Source organism: Sminthopsis crassicaudata, chromosome 4, assembly GCF_048593235.1.
Source record: "Sminthopsis crassicaudata isolate SCR6 chromosome 4, ASM4859323v1, whole genome shotgun sequence".
Classification (NCBI taxonomy): Eukaryota; Metazoa; Chordata; class Mammalia; order Dasyuromorphia; family Dasyuridae; genus Sminthopsis; species Sminthopsis crassicaudata.
In genome coordinates this window covers 24,965,102-24,980,366 of record NC_133620.1, presented here as the reverse complement: position 1 = coordinate 24,980,366, position 15,265 = coordinate 24,965,102, and the positions used below count along the sequence as shown (strand labels likewise).

General features: G+C 46.5%; 1 protein-coding gene across 1 annotated transcript in view; it reads right to left on the bottom strand.

The window, feature by feature from the left end:
• Positions 1–15,265, bottom strand: part of FAF1 (Fas associated factor 1) — a 379,742-nt gene that overhangs the window by 77,738 nt on the left and 286,739 nt on the right. Inside the window, exon 13 of the mRNA XM_074265977.1 lies at positions 4,047–4,201. Coding sequence (XP_074122078.1) covers positions 4,047–4,201 — 155 coding nt within the window. The remainder of the gene's footprint in view (positions 1–4,046; positions 4,202–15,265) is intronic.

The window sequence follows — 15,265 nt, the reverse complement described above, 5'->3', positions numbered from 1 at the left end:
GCAGCTTTAAGGAAGAGGATTCAAGAAGGAGAAGAGCACTGGCTGTGGCTCAAGGGCTTGGCTGACCTCTTACTACTGGGTGGCAACCTTGACTGTGCTTCCTCTGGGACTCAGGTTCCTCCCCTGTAAAATGGGCACAATCATACGCTATCCCATTAAGTCCATTTCTCCTCCTTGTGCTGGCTGGGGTCACCAGCAAGTGCTTATGAGCTGCTCTCAAAAGGAGGGGAATGGGGCTTTCTGGGCCATGCGTGACAACCTTCCCCAGAGCCCTCATGGGAGGCCAGGGAGTTAGCAAAGGAGGAAACTGAGCTTCTACAAGGGGCATACCTGACACCCTTTTAAAGGGCTCCCCTGGGTGTGACTCCTGGCTGGGGGCAGGCTCTCAGCCCCCAGCTCTGCCCAGAGGCAGCCATGGGTATGATGGAAGATGTGTGACACTATCAGCCTCTGTAACTCTGGGCCGTATGTGCGAGACACTCAGATGGCCACATCTCTCCCCTACTTTATACAAGCACCAATAAAGGTCAGTGGGAGGACTGGGAAAATGGGGCGCTCTGAACTCAGCACATGGAGTTCTCAGGGGACAACACATGACATCAAGAAGTAGAATGCACGATTCATCCACCCTGAAGGCAGGGGCTACAAGTGACAGCAATCAGAAATCAGTTTTTCTGGTCACTGATTTGTTTTTTTTAGGGAAAATGGTAAATTTGTAATTTGGACTCACGTTCTTCAATAACATAATTTCTTCATTCGATATTCTAAAAGTCACATGCTTTCCCATTACTTCTCTATGTGTGAGGGTCAAAGGGAAGTGTACTGCTTTTGTTTTGGTATGTTCCTGGACCAGAGTATTCTTTGAGTAAAAGCAAATTATTGGAATTTGGGTGTCCCCACAAGTGTGAGCCTCAGTTTTCCTTTCTTTAAAATGAGGGAGTAAAAGGAGTTGCCACCTCCTGAGCCACTCTGAAGTTCTCTTCTTTCCTATGTTCTAATGTTCTCTGCAGGTTGAGGCATTCCATATTTTGGGTTCTAAGCTCCTTGCCATGGTGCACAGAGAGAACACTGGGGGCAGTGGAAGGTCTGGCTGTGACTGAGACTGTCTTGTAAAGAGACAGTGTCTTCGTAGAGCTCACCTGAAACCCAATAAAAAAGACCACGCCGTCCCAACACACACAGTGACTGATTCCTTTCAAAGCCTGTTATCTCAAACCGTTCTCAGGGCAGGCTCTCCAGCCTTCTGCCCTGGAAAGAAAAGCAGTTTGGCACCCCAAGACCCAAGTTCATATCCTGTCCCTTCCATTTTGTGATGGGGGAAAATCCCTCCACCTCTTCGATCCTGTTTCCTCCCCTGAAAATAAAGGACTTGGCAGTTCTCTTGACCCTCCTCTGGGAGTTGTCAAATCCGGGGCAGACACGAGAACCTGAGTCTTCACCAACCAAGAGAGAACAGAGCCAAGAGCTCCTCTGGGGACCTGGGAAGCTTCTGGCAGCCCCAAGGAGCAGGAGGCTGCTGTCATCCATTTCCAGGGCTTGCAGTGGCTTCGGGTGGCTTGGTGTGTAGAGATGAAGGAAGCCGCCCAGGCAGGACAGACATAATTAGACACCTCAACTTGGGAGAATCACCTCTGACCCGGCTGGTGAGAAAACTGAGGAAGTGGAGCCCTCTGTTTGCCATAAATTATTTAAATTCATTGGTCTCTTAGCATCTTAGACAACTGTGGCAGATCCATGCTGACTGCCATCCAGGAGGGAGCTTTTCTTTTTCATGCACAGAAAAAGCCGCCTCCTCTTGTTGGACTGTCGGCTGCATATGGTGCATCTCGAAGGAGTGGGGGAGAGGGCAAGGGGAGCAGGGTCTCCTTAGATCTCTGCGTCGTCTCTGAAAGAATCAGCCATTCTCGGGCTAAAAAGAGTCCTAACTCCTTACCCAAAGATAAAGAGTTAGATCGCAAACATGGCAATCTCTTTAAAAATCCCAAGGGCAGGGCTGGAGGCTAGTCCCCATCTCACCTCGGCCTCTGCTTTATTCCTAAACCGGTTTTTCTTTCCCAGTGTTCTGGAGTCCTGACTCTGGCTCGTTCCCGTTATCCCCCACCCCCAGCATACTTCACAATCGGTCCTGGGCCTCATTGAGAAATCGCTATAAAGCCTCCACCAGGCCTTTATTTGGCGTTTTAAAAAGTGTCATAAGGAGTTAACAGGACACAGCTGTACGGGCTCTGTCTAATCAGCAGCTTCTGTTGCTTTGGTCACCGCAGGTATCTGTGTAACCTGCACACTCCGATTACTAGTGTATCAAAGTTGTACCACTTCACAGACTTCTTGAGGGAAACATAACAAAGCAATTACATGGCTGTTGATTGTCAGTCAGAAAAAAACCCTCCAACACTGTTTTTCAAAAGAATCGACACTGCAATTTTTTGTCATTGTAAAATAAAAGGGGCGAGGGAATTAAATGGGGACGGGAACAAAATAACAGCAGGTAGCCAGCTGAACTTCGCCACTACAGATGGTTTAGAAATAGTGTTTCCTTCTCCATCGAGCTGGGGGATAACAAGAAAGGAGGAGCTTCCTCGCTGCCACTGAATGGCGGTACCCAAAGGGTTAGCCCAGGCTCCAGGCTCCAGGCTCCGACTGGCCTCATGAAAAGCCTCTGATGCCGCATTTTTTTTTATCTGTTTTGGGCACTGCTTTTCATCACCTTTAACTGAGTGTGAATAATCACCCGATTTCATTTAAACAAATACAGGTGCTGAAGGCCCTTGCTCTGTGGAGCACAGGGAGCATTTCCAAAGCAGGGTGAAGAGAGCCAGCTCCCGCTCCTGACTGCCTGGTGAAAGAATGAATGCGTGCAGGAAGAAGGGACGACGGCTCTTACATCCCAGCAGCATTGAGAGCAAGGATCGTTTCTGTTGAATCTCTCAGCCTAACCCCCGACAAATTCGGGAAGTCCCACAAGCTAAAAAGACAAGTCTGAGGATTTCTAACTGTTCTGCCAACTGCTTAAATGAGAGGAGCAAAGTAGCCAGGACCCAAAATGAATTCATTTAATCTCTTGTTCACAGGCCGGCAACTGGTGATTAGGAGTGTGTTAACACAACCAAAGTAGCCTCACAGGGTGTGCTGGAGCCACATGTGTAATTAAACACTCCGGACTCTCTCTCTGCTAAGAAACTCAAACAGGCTTGACTCGGAGAATTATTCTTTGCTCGGAGATATTACGATGAACAAACTAAGTAAACTTCTCCCTGCAGTGAAGGAGGGGATTTTTTTTCCCCCTATTGAGAATATGGATGCATTGCTGGCTGGGTGCAAAAGAATGTGTGCAATAAGGCGATTACATCAATTAGTGTATGGTAGAGTTAAGCCATTCCTAACCCACAGGAGCGCTCTTCCTTCTCCACTGAAGTTATTAAAAGTAAACTCATCATTAGCACTATGTGTGACACTTAAATGTTGGTTGAACCTTAAATCATTACTGAAACAGACTTACAAGGCTTGAGAAAACTCATGGTAATGATTTTTACTGCTTTTAACACAGGCTAGAAAAGTGTGTGTGTGTGTGTGTGTGTGTGTGTGTGTGTGTGTGTGTGTGTGTGTGTGTGTGTGTGTGTGTGTGTTTCAGAGAGAAAGAGACAGAGACACCGACAAGGAGACCCAGACACACACAGAAACAAAGAAAGGGGGAAGGAGAAAGAGACACAGACAGAGAGAGACAGAGACAGAGAGACACACAGACACAGAGAGAGACAGAGACAGAGAGAGAGAGGCAGAGACAAAGACACACAGAGAATATGTATGTGCATGTGTTTCTGTATCTGTACACATGTTTGCATGCTTGTAAATCTTGCCTGTGGCCAAGCATCCCCCAACCCTGAAGCATTGTTCTCTTAGCTATCATCTAAGGCAATGGGCTAACAGAGGCTGAGGAGGGAGCCTCCAGAATTCTGTCTTCCTTAACCCATAAGCCCCTTGCCAGATGATGACCACTTTGAAGAGGAATGGAATAAAAGGGGTTACCTTGGAAATAGATCAATTACCTTGCTCTGTTAGCTTCTTTTGTCATATCCCATGCCCAGGTTATGAAATTCTGACTCAGATAAGAGACAATGGATTCAGCACAGAGCATTTGTGAGCAGAAGACGTTGGTTAAAACACTTTCATCATGGTGGAGGTAGATAGCCAGGAGCTTTCTCTGCAAAGAAGAGACAAAGCCAGTCAGTCCGCAAGCCTCCCCCACTTCGGGTTCCTTCTCTAATCTGACAACAGGGAGTGGGGATCAGACGGACGGCTCCCCATCCGTCTTTCTCTTGGCGTTGTCCTAACACTCTGCTTCCCTTCCTGAGGCTTTAGAAGCTGGGGTGCTGAGGTGTTCTTACCCTCTACACAATGCCCCCTTTACAAATTTCTGTTCATACATGTTAGGCTGTCTCAAGTGGAAACTGCAACAGGGTCACTCACTTTCCCTTGAATAAAAGGCACGTGCCAGTTTTCATATCGAATGCACATTTTCAATTTGTACAGACGCATTAATTTTGAATTGTTCGGCTATTCAGAGAAAAGAAAAACTCGCTGAAGTCTGATAACCAAAAATCCTTTTAAATATTTTTATATATTTTCAATCTGAATGGTCAACATTCCCTTTCTAACTTTGGAAGATGGGCTCTGAAATGACATTTTCTTCTGGTTTTCTTTCCAGAAGTGATTTGAGATCCTTTAAAGCCCCCCAGTTACATGCATTCTATACTGACTGAAAAGTTGACAAATAAACAGAGTACACATTGAATTCTGGATAGATCTAAGAAAATGTCCAATGGGTTTTCTCATATGAAAAATGCTTCTCGCTTACGCCAATGACGGGATCTGTCTGGAGAGAAGTTTTTTACAGGATCACTCAAATCTGGGATACTGGGATGATAAAACCCCACAAGCTCAAAGAGGAAACTGAAATGGAAACCTGGACTTTCATCACAAGCTTCTATATCTGTAACAAGAGGATCCTATATGAAAGCATTTGCAAAAGATCAGGGGACCTGCTGATACTCATTTCTGGTTAAAACGTCTCTCCAGTTTACAAGGCATTACTCTTCCCATTTTACACAAGAAATCTCAGAGAGGGGAAGTAATCCGTTGCTGGTCTGGCTGCCGAAGCTACCAGAGGCAGGGTAGGAAGCCGGGCAATAAGATGAAAAATACAGCCCTTCTGCCCCCACCTCCTTGGCACTGTCAGGGGAGGAGCGACGGCTGGCACTTGGCGATGCTAGGGGTGTCCTCTGCTTTAGGATCCAGACACACACACGGCCCAGTTAGAGCTTAAAACTGTTTCATGAGGATGCAGTGAAGGAAAGGGTCAACCAAATTCTAGATCTGCCTTTGGCCTTGCTTGGAAGACACAGGCCCTGGTCACCATGGTGAGGGAGGGGGAAAGAACAGAGCCCTCACCAACGCTAAGGAGGGAGGGAGTGAAGGGATGATCATTCCCATTTGGATGAGGAGGCTAAAGCTCAAGGCTACACAGTGAATGTCTAGTCTCCTAATTCCTTCTTCAGGGCTCTCCCTGATGCATGTGTCCCTCTGGAACAGGCCAGGCTGAGGAAAAAGTGTGTGTCATTCAGAAAAGTGTCCTCATCTGATGGAAGGCCTTGGTTCAGATCCTGAGCTTTCCCTCTCAGGGTCTCATCTCTCTGATGGATAAAGAAAGAAAGCTGTATCAGACTATTCCTAAGGTTCTTTCCAGCTTTAAGCCTGTAGCTAACTCTCCCAATGATTGCTGCTGTTCCCCAGGACCTCTGGACGGGACTAATGATCAGACCAGGGCCCAGAACCATTCATGGTAGCTCGTTCAAGGCAGTTCTAACTGGCTAGCTGGCTGCATGGGGATCCTCATGAAGACATTTTTTACAAACCACAGAGATGTAAAGATTCCATTGAGAAGCAAAGAACTATGATCAAGCTCTATAGCCTGAGGCCAACCAATTCCCCAATTACTCGGGGCCTCAGTGTCTCAATCTGGCAGTGGTCTGTCCCATCTATTTCTGCTCTAATATTCTCTGACTCTATTTTCTAATGTTTTAAGGTCCCTTCAAGTAATAATATTTTAGATACTAGGTTCAAAGGTTATCTTTGACTTTGAAATTTTCTGTTTTCAGAAGATCTCTAGCTCTGACATTCTATGTTCCTAATTCTAAGGTCCCTTCCAGTCTGGCCTTTCCATGTTTCCAAGTTTTGGTATTTTGGGTTATCAGATTTCTCCCATCTCTAACAATCCTAATTCTAAGGTCTTTTTTAGCTCTATAATTTAATGATCTGAAGGCAAAACAGACTGCAAACTGCAACGTAAGCTCAGATTATTTTCTGAAGATGATGTTCAGAACATTGCTTCTTCCGAGAAAGATATGCAAAACTAGCAGGGTATTTTTTTTTTTTTTAAATCACATTTGTCAGGACTTTTGTTAGGACAATTCCAAATGTCCACAGATGTCCCACAGACATTGTATAACCTGGAATGCAAGGACTGGGAGGGACTTTTGGAGTTTGTCTTGTGTGACCAGATAAGGAAACCAATTTTGAGAGGAGCTAGGTAATTTGCCAAGGTCGATGAGTGAATAAGGAGGGGGCTGTCATGGGGACTTAGGCTCTGGATTCCCAGCCCAGTCCAAAAGTGTTTCCACTCCACCAGGCTGGTGATTCTGCATGAATGCATCTCAGCAACTCTATCTAATACATCACTGGGAACACTCAGCTATCCATTGAAAAATCAGCATCGTTCTGGCCAAACATGGTCCATGGTTAGTTAAATCTTTAAAATGCCCACTTCTTCAAAGAACACCCCAAAGGAACATTAGACTTTGGGAAAGAAATTAGTGATTTACACTGATATCATGCTGATTTAATTTAAATGCTCTTCAAAACAAAACACACATGTGCCCGGCAAGGCCGTTAATAAGCCCAACAAGCCGAGTTCCACCTAAGTGCAGCCAACAATGTTGACTGAAACTAAACTTGAAAATCCAGGCCACGGATGCACAATATCAAGTAATAAAACAGCATCTCTTTGGTGATATTTAATTTAAAAAGAAGAAAGAGGCAGGCGAAGATCAGGCACTGTCTGTTTTGGAGGATCAGCCACTCTGCATTTCAAAGCGCTAGTCCCTGCAATATCCAGGTTACTGTGCTAGAATCCCGACTATTATCCAGCCCTTGTAAGAGAGGGAGGGCAAAGATGTGTTTACTCAGTGATTAAGGCCTTAGAATAAGCCTCTCGCTCCTAGAGAGACAGCTCCCCACTTATTCATTTGGGCCAATTCACAAAGCCCCGAAAGATTAAACATCCATGCTGAGAAGACAAGCGAATGCAGACGGTGAAAGAGAAATAAAAATTCTTTAAAAACTCTGAGATGACTTCATTATTTTTCCACAAGGAAACTTTAGGAAAGTGTTTAGTTAGAAAAAAACCCACATTGACCTCTCTCTAAACCCTTAATCTTTCCTTTGTGGCGGGTCTGCTTTGTGGTAAGCGGCTGGCACGGCTCGCTCGCCCCCCTTTTCACTGGGAACGCGGAGAGAAAGGCTTGGGAGCAACTGTGTAAGTTCCAAGGACACTGTGAACTGAAGAGTCCAGCAAAGGACACTGCAGTGAAGCCCGTTTTCAACTCCAAATTCAATGTACAAAAGTGGGCCCTGAAGAAAGCATCCTGGAAAGATGCTGGGCTTGCACAGAGCTGGGAATGAGAGGGTCAGAGGACCTGAGCTTGTTCACATCTGTTGAGCTCAAATATCTCCTGACAGTGGTAGTGGTGGGGAGTGGGAAGGAGGGACAGGGACAGACAACATGCTTTGATTCTTACCTCCCTGCACACACATATTCAGACTCCAAGGCTTGCAAGCAATCCTGGGAAGGCTTTGGTCACTGGCTAGCTGAGCCTTACTCTGGGGAAGGCAGAAGCAGCTCATTCTGCATAGTGGGGGCAGATGGCACAATCAGGAGGCCGTACCCAGTGTTTGGGAACATAAGTGGTAACGCGATCAGCTAACACCTGAGCGGGACAAGGAGCAGCAGCAGCCCGGGAAAAGAGGGAGAAAGGCTTTCTCTCTGCATGGCTCATCTGGAGTCAGCAAATGGGCACTGGGAGTTAGGAGGTGCTCAGTTTCCCTGGTCAACTGTTTTGGACCATGTACGGCCCCAGTCCTTGCCTTTGGGACATGGGATTGGGGCTCATATCTTTACCAGCATAGATCCCAGTCTCTCTAGGAGTCAGTCTTTATTAATAAGTGTGCACTGATTGACTAAGAATGGTCGTGACCACAAGACCATGAGCTGTAACACTTTTTAGTGTGGAGTCCAAGCATTCAGGCCATTTGAAGCTTGGCCACACCTTTCAGAACTCGTGGGCCACTGAAATGGCCTTCAAGGTCCAAGAGTCTCTTCCACGTTTTACGGGTAGTGTCAGAAGATGATGTGAATGGAGGTGAAGGGTACATAGTAAGTGAACAAGTGCCCAAGCAGAGGGGGTTCTCAGAGCACCCAAATGCTGCTACCCTTCTGAAAATCCCTCCATATTTGCTGAGTATCAAATCTGCAACCCTAAAGATCACCATTAAAAAAAAAAATCCTATTTCAGCAGATGAGAAATGCCAAACAGGCACTAACCTGAGTTGCAAATGTAACAAAACTTAAGTTTCTTAAAAACTTGAAGAAATTAAAGATGCAAGGCTCCAAGGAGGCATTCAATACACATGGAAGGAATGAGAAGCAAATCTGCTCACTTCTTGATAGTGTTACAGTCTTAGGGACAAGTCATCCATGATTCTTATGTTAGATTATTTTAAAGCAAACGATCCAAAGCACAAATGATTTCTAAGGGTAGTAACTTCCCATTATGTGGGTAGTCATTACGCTGTTGATTCTAAGGATGCTTCTCTACTGGACAAAGGCCAGCTGTCAATATGGCAGGGGCCGCTTTTCTTGTGTGAGCAAGAAGCTAAGAGATGCTTCTGAGTGAAGCAGTGGAAAGATCAGGGGATCTGTTCAAATCCTCCCTTTGACCTGAGAATCTTAGAGACCATCCCTTCCCCTCAATGGTTTCAGTTTTCTCATCATCAAATCCCCCAAATTCTGCACTTCCTACAAAGGACCTTTTTGTGCCAGGAACGATCTTTGGGCCTGAGGTGAAGGTCTATGGCCTACCTCAAAAAGTCCTTCTCTTAACAGAGATGTCAAACATGTGGTCCAACAGTTCTGAAGATCAGCCAAGTCTTCCTGGTTCTGCCCTGAGCCAATCAGAATAAATCTATTCCCTGAGGCGCCACATCCCTAGATCCCTGGTCCTGGCTGCCCTGCTCCAGAGTTCTTGAACACTCCCTCTTCCCCCAATCAGCCCAGATGCTTACTGACCCTTTGGCTACTTGGTCTCTGCTCTAACAATTCTCCCTGAGGGCAGGTCCTGGTCTCAGCTCTGCTGACCAGAGCCGCCCATCAGGAGAGATGGTGGGCACCAGACAGAAGCATCTTGAACCACAATCAGCTGGGTAATTTTCTCTCACAATGATTGTATTTCTCTTTAAAAAGAGAGTGAGTTAAAGAATCTCTAACTCTTCCCTCAGCTCTGCCTTCTATTATCTATTAATATCATTAATATTATCTATTATCTATTCTGTTCTGATATCATCTGCTCCAAGTCCCCCCTCCCCCCTGCCCCAGCTCTGCCATTCCATGTTCTAAGCTCCCTCCAGGTCTGTCATTCAATGATCTATATGTTCATTTTAATTAGGCTTTGCTAGTATAAGCAGATTTCTGAGAGTGGGCACAGAAAAGTGACACACCTTTGGCAAGCTTTGTCCCCCAGCCCTGGCAGGCACATGGGGGGTAGTGGGAGGATCTGGGAGGAGGGCAGACACATGGGGAACATCAGGCTGGGCTGACAACAGCAGGGTTCTGCAGCAGGTTTTTTCTTTCAGGAAAGGCAAAAGCAGCCTGTCTGACCATTCTCTTACATTCAATTTGCTGACCCAGTAAGAGGTCAAAGGCTTCCCAGGACCTGAATATGGTCAGTGATCAAGTTTCTTTCTACAATGGCAAGCTCCCTTTCTGTGTCTCTGTGTCTCTGTCTCCCTAAATATGGCTTTGATTTGGAAGGAAACATTCTCAGGTCCCCTTGGCAGTCCCAGGCCCTGGCTCAGTCGCTCAGTCTCTAGGTGACTTTGGGGAAGAACTTGCCTCTCTCTGGAATCTCCGGAACTTGTAAAATGAATCACCAGGTAGAATTCTGGACCTCTTTGGACCAGCTCTGATATTCCTAGTTTTCTTTAATAACGAAAGACTAACTTCAAAACAATGGCAAGAACCGGAGACAGGAAGGAAATCTCTAAGGAAGCCACAAAAGGACACTCATCAGTGTCCAGAGAAATCACAGGCAGCGAGAGCCTAGAATCGGAGAATCAAGATACTGCTGCTGAGAGGTCACCTGGGCAGTCGGCTCGGCACGTTACCTCGGGTACCTACTGCGGGGCACACTGCATACAGACTAACTCCTGGCTGCCAAGCAGGGGCTGAGGGGGCCATACCTGACAGCAATGCTGCAGAGCACATGTCTGCCCTAGGAAGCCTAGAAGCACAGAACCCTAGCTCCCAGATGAGACCATATTCAATGGTCCTTCTTCACTCAATGCAGAATGAGAAGCATTTGTCTGGTCTGGGCCAGAATACAGGGGGGTCACAATGAAGCCCATTTTGCTTTTAAAGAACCCAATTTATTGAGAAGCAGTGTAGTGCAGTGGTCAGGATTCCCTGGGTAACTGCCTCTGACCTATCCTGGCTGTCTGACCAGGCTCAGGGCTCTGGCAATTCTCTGACTCTTGAAGGAGAAGGGAAGGTCCTGACCTGACTGGAGGAGGGGGCTTCCTCTCAAGAAGTGCCTGGGCCAATCCAATCCCAGGTCTGGCCCAAGCTTTATCGACTGCTTAGGAGGCTCTCCACCTTTCCCCTCCCAAATCACCTGCCAGAAGAGAGGAGCACACCTACAGGAGGCAGGCAACTAGAGGAGGACTGGGAGCGGCTCTGCCTTTCACATTGGCCCCAGCACACCAGAAAGCAGGATGGACAAGAGTACAAGGCCCGCTTTTCTTACAGCAGGAACCAGCAGCAGAGCCAAGATGGCAGAGCCAAGCCCAGCTCTTGCAACTCCCCTGTAAGGTAAGGAGAGCAACAAGAAACCCTGGCAGGCGGGGGTTCTGGGCTCTGCCACCAGGCTGAACGCCACTCCCTTTGGTTTGACTGTTGTGCTTGGCACCTGGAGAAGAAGAGAAAGTACCCAGGTACGCAGGTTAGGCAACAGCCACGGAAGCTACAGGATGACAGAAGTCATGGCAATGGCCCAGGGGCCAGCCTGGAGCCGCACTCCCCATTTCTACTTTGCATTAGAGCCGGCCATAGTCTCCCCTTCAAATTGTGCTCTGAGGGAGGCAAGAGAAGGAAAACGCAGGCTCACAACAGGGCAATGTCTTGCCCAAGATCACAGCCTGGCAGTAACAAGCTGGGACCGCCTTGCTGCAAAGCTGCTCAGTGGGGATAGAGACAAGGCAATCTGGGGGGCCAGGGGCTCGGAGGTGTGTGTGGGCTCTGCCTTGCTCCCCTGGGATCAGCACCCAGCCACATGGCCTCCCAAGGGGCATCTCTCCCCTCAAGGCTGTCCATGCCCCCTAGGGGAAGCTTGGGGGCTCAGCAAGTGACCTCCCTGCTCAAGGAGGATTTTCTTACTTCAAGTCAAAACTGGCATAGGTGCAGTTTCTACCTAGGGCTCCTAGTTCTGCTCTCCAGAGCTTCTTTTTTGAGGGAGCTCTCTAGAAAGGGGAAGAAAGCCATCATGCCCTCCCCAGACTCTCCCAGTTCCTTCTGTCCATCTTCATATGGCCTGGACCCTGGTCTCTTCACCATCACGATCACTGTCTTGTGGACATTCTCCAGTTTCCTAAAATCTGGTGCCCAGGCCTGAACACAAAGTGCCTTTCTAAGCCCTTTTCTTTTCTAGAATAACTCTGAAGAGAAAACACACCCAGGTGTGACAATTGTCTCTCAGTGTCTTAGGCTACAACGGGGAGGAAGAACCAGCTTTGTTCTAGTTGGTCCCTAAGGGCAGAACTAGTTGGCACAGGGGGAAGTCGAAAAGCAGCCAGGTGAGGCTGGAGGTCAAGGAAGACTCCCTAACTAGAGAAGAAGCTCCTCTAGAAGGGCAAAGGCCGTCAAGTCGAGGATGGGGACTCCTCTCAAGCCTGTTGTAGGCGAGATGCCTTTGTCCTAAAAGTTGGACCAGAGGCTGCCAAGGTCCTTGCCAAACTGACATTCTATGATTGGATGAAATAACAATGATGATGACAATGATGATGATGATGATGACATGGCGCAAGCTTTAGACTCAAATGCAAGGAAAGCCCCCTACAAAATGACTTTAATCTGTTCCCTCCAGACAAATTCCCAGCTTCAGTCCACTGGACCACTCGCTATTCCCTGAACACAATCTCCATTTTTCTGACTCTGCACTTACACCCAATCTCAGGCCTGTCTCCCCAAACTCATCCCATGAACCCAAAGGCAGAGAGATGGGTCTGATTGAAATTCCATGCAATGAACAAGAAAATTGGATTTACACACATGTATTGTATCTAGGTTATACTGTAACACATGTAATATGTATGGGATTGCCTGTTATCTAGGGGAGGGAGCGGAAAATTTGGAAAAATGAATACCAGGGAAAACATTATAAAAAAAAAATTACGCATGCATATGTACTGTCAAAAAAAATTTTTTTTATAATTATAAAATTAATAATAAAAAAAAAAAATTCCATGCAATGATTGCTATGCTCTGTACACAGCAGGTGCTTAATTTAGGTTTGTGAGATTAAAAGCCAACTTCCCATTCATTCAGGAAAAGCCCTACAGATATGAAGGTATCTACAATTAGATCTTGCTCTACAGAAGCTCACAAACCACAAACAAATCACTATGATCTATGATCAAACAAAGGGGATAAGTGCCAAGGGACACCTACACCAGATGATCTGATGAATGAGGAAGGCCTGGAAGGCAGGAGGCCCATCCATGAGATGGGGATGGAAGGGGCCCATTTCCTCGACAGACACAGACCGATGGGAATGTGACAAGATCCCAGTTTGAGTCCTGCAAGGCCTCTGGGGGCTCACTGCCTTGTAAGGGCCTCTGACACCAACACAAAAAGCTCCACTGTACCATCATTTACAGAACAGTGCAACAGAGACAGAAAAGCCACAGAAAAGCTCAAGCCTAGAGGGAGGTCAGCGGGACTGGAGGTGAGCCTTCTGATATCCTAAGTGAATGACCATGGACAAGGAGATGAAAAGATAGCTCCAGACTAAACTGAAAACAATCACATAGCCTAGAGTTGGGATCAACAGATTTAAAGTAAGAAAGGACCTTAATGACATTAACAGGGGAATGAAAAGTGCTGAAGTTACCGGCCAAGATTCTGCCTTCACTCTGCTTTCTGGAAGAAAGGATACAGACTAGAGACTGTTTCCTTCACCTTTCGGGCACTTTATAGCACTGACAAGTCCCTGACATGTAAATCCCTGGAGACTGGGTTTAGCTGATGGACCTGCTGGAGCTACAGAATTTCACCCAGAAAGGACCTCTGGAGAAGAGAAGCCGACAGCCAGTCTGTGTTGCACCCAAAAGGGGACAGGACAAGAGTTCAGTCCTTAGAAGGCATCACCATTTAAAGAGGAAGGAAGCACTTTTCAAAGCTTCAAGGTGAGAATCATGTCTGTTCAACTGTTAAGCACCATTCATCAGGCATCTCAGGTACTGAGGAGATAAGAGACAAACTGAAACTCCTCTGTTCATGAAGGACTTCTGCTCTCTGGGGAACAAAAAATGGGGTACAGATAAGAAGGAGATGGGGAGATGGTCCTGGATAGCAGACCCTGACAGGGAGCAGCACATTCTAAAGCTGGGAGGAGGAGGCAAGACAACAACTGGAGGGATGAGGAGCAGCCTGGTTAGAGACAGTAGATGGAAGGCACACACATGAAATTTGAGAAGATCAGTTTTGCTTCAATCCACAGTAAGATAATAATGAATAATAAGCTTGCAAAGGTAGACTAGAGCCAGAATGTAGAGGGATCTAAGTGAAGAAGTTCTGTATTTTATCCTAGAGGCATGGGGCAATTCCCTGAAGCATTTGGAGAGTTGCTTTTTGCAACTGTATCAAGGATGGCATGGAAATGAGGGAGAATAAAGATTGGGATATTAAGTTATTAGACAAGCCCAAGGGATAGGTGAGGAGGTGATAGGTCACTAGATTGGTGGCCATGTGAATGGAGATAAAGGGACAGACTGAAGAGCTGTTCTAGATGTAGAAGTGCAGAGAATTCACAATTGATTAGATATGGGGTTGAGGGAGGGTAAAGAATTTAAGACGACCTTTAGATTGTGAGCCAGAGTGTCTGGGAGAATGGTAGGCCCCTCAACAGAATAGAGAAACTGATTTTTGGAGGAAAACAAGCTCACTTTTGGACATGCTGGATGTGAAAAGCTTATAGCATAGCCAATGGAGATGCCTACTTCTTCATTCCAGACTTTTAGATTGTGCATCATGAATATCACAGCCCTCATTTTACAGGACAGACAAGGCAGTATGGTAACTGAGCCAAAAGAAGGTAGTTAACCTCCATGTTCCAAGCTACTCCTGAAATAGCTGGCAAGAACACTGGCCCTGGAATCACAGAGGAGTGTGCGAATCCCAACTCTGCCACTTGTGTGGGCAGGTTCATTTTCCTTTCTGCCTCTCAGTTTATTTATGTATAAAATAGAAAGGTTGAGTCAGATGGCCTCTCTGACCCCTTCCAATTCTAATGTCACATTCTAGAATTGTAGCATTGATTAGGTGCAAAGTAAAGCGCCCATCAGTCCTGATCACAAGGTGAGAAATTGTCCTGCCTTTCAGGAATTATTTGGAAAACCAAACAAGAACAACCAAAATGGAGGCCTTTCCCGTGTTCAGTGGGTTTATCTATTTCTCTAATTTGAGTGAGGGATGGAGACAAGATGGAAAGTCATCTAATTTTTCAACAATTTAACCAATACTCCATTAGAAAAAAACTCAAGTCCTTACTGTCAAGGCCAAGGCCCAGTGCTCAGGCCTGGAGATACAAAGCTAGAAGACACTTACTGTGTGCAAGGCTCTGGACTTGGTTGTCTGGGAGACAGACACAAAAGAGATTCAGTA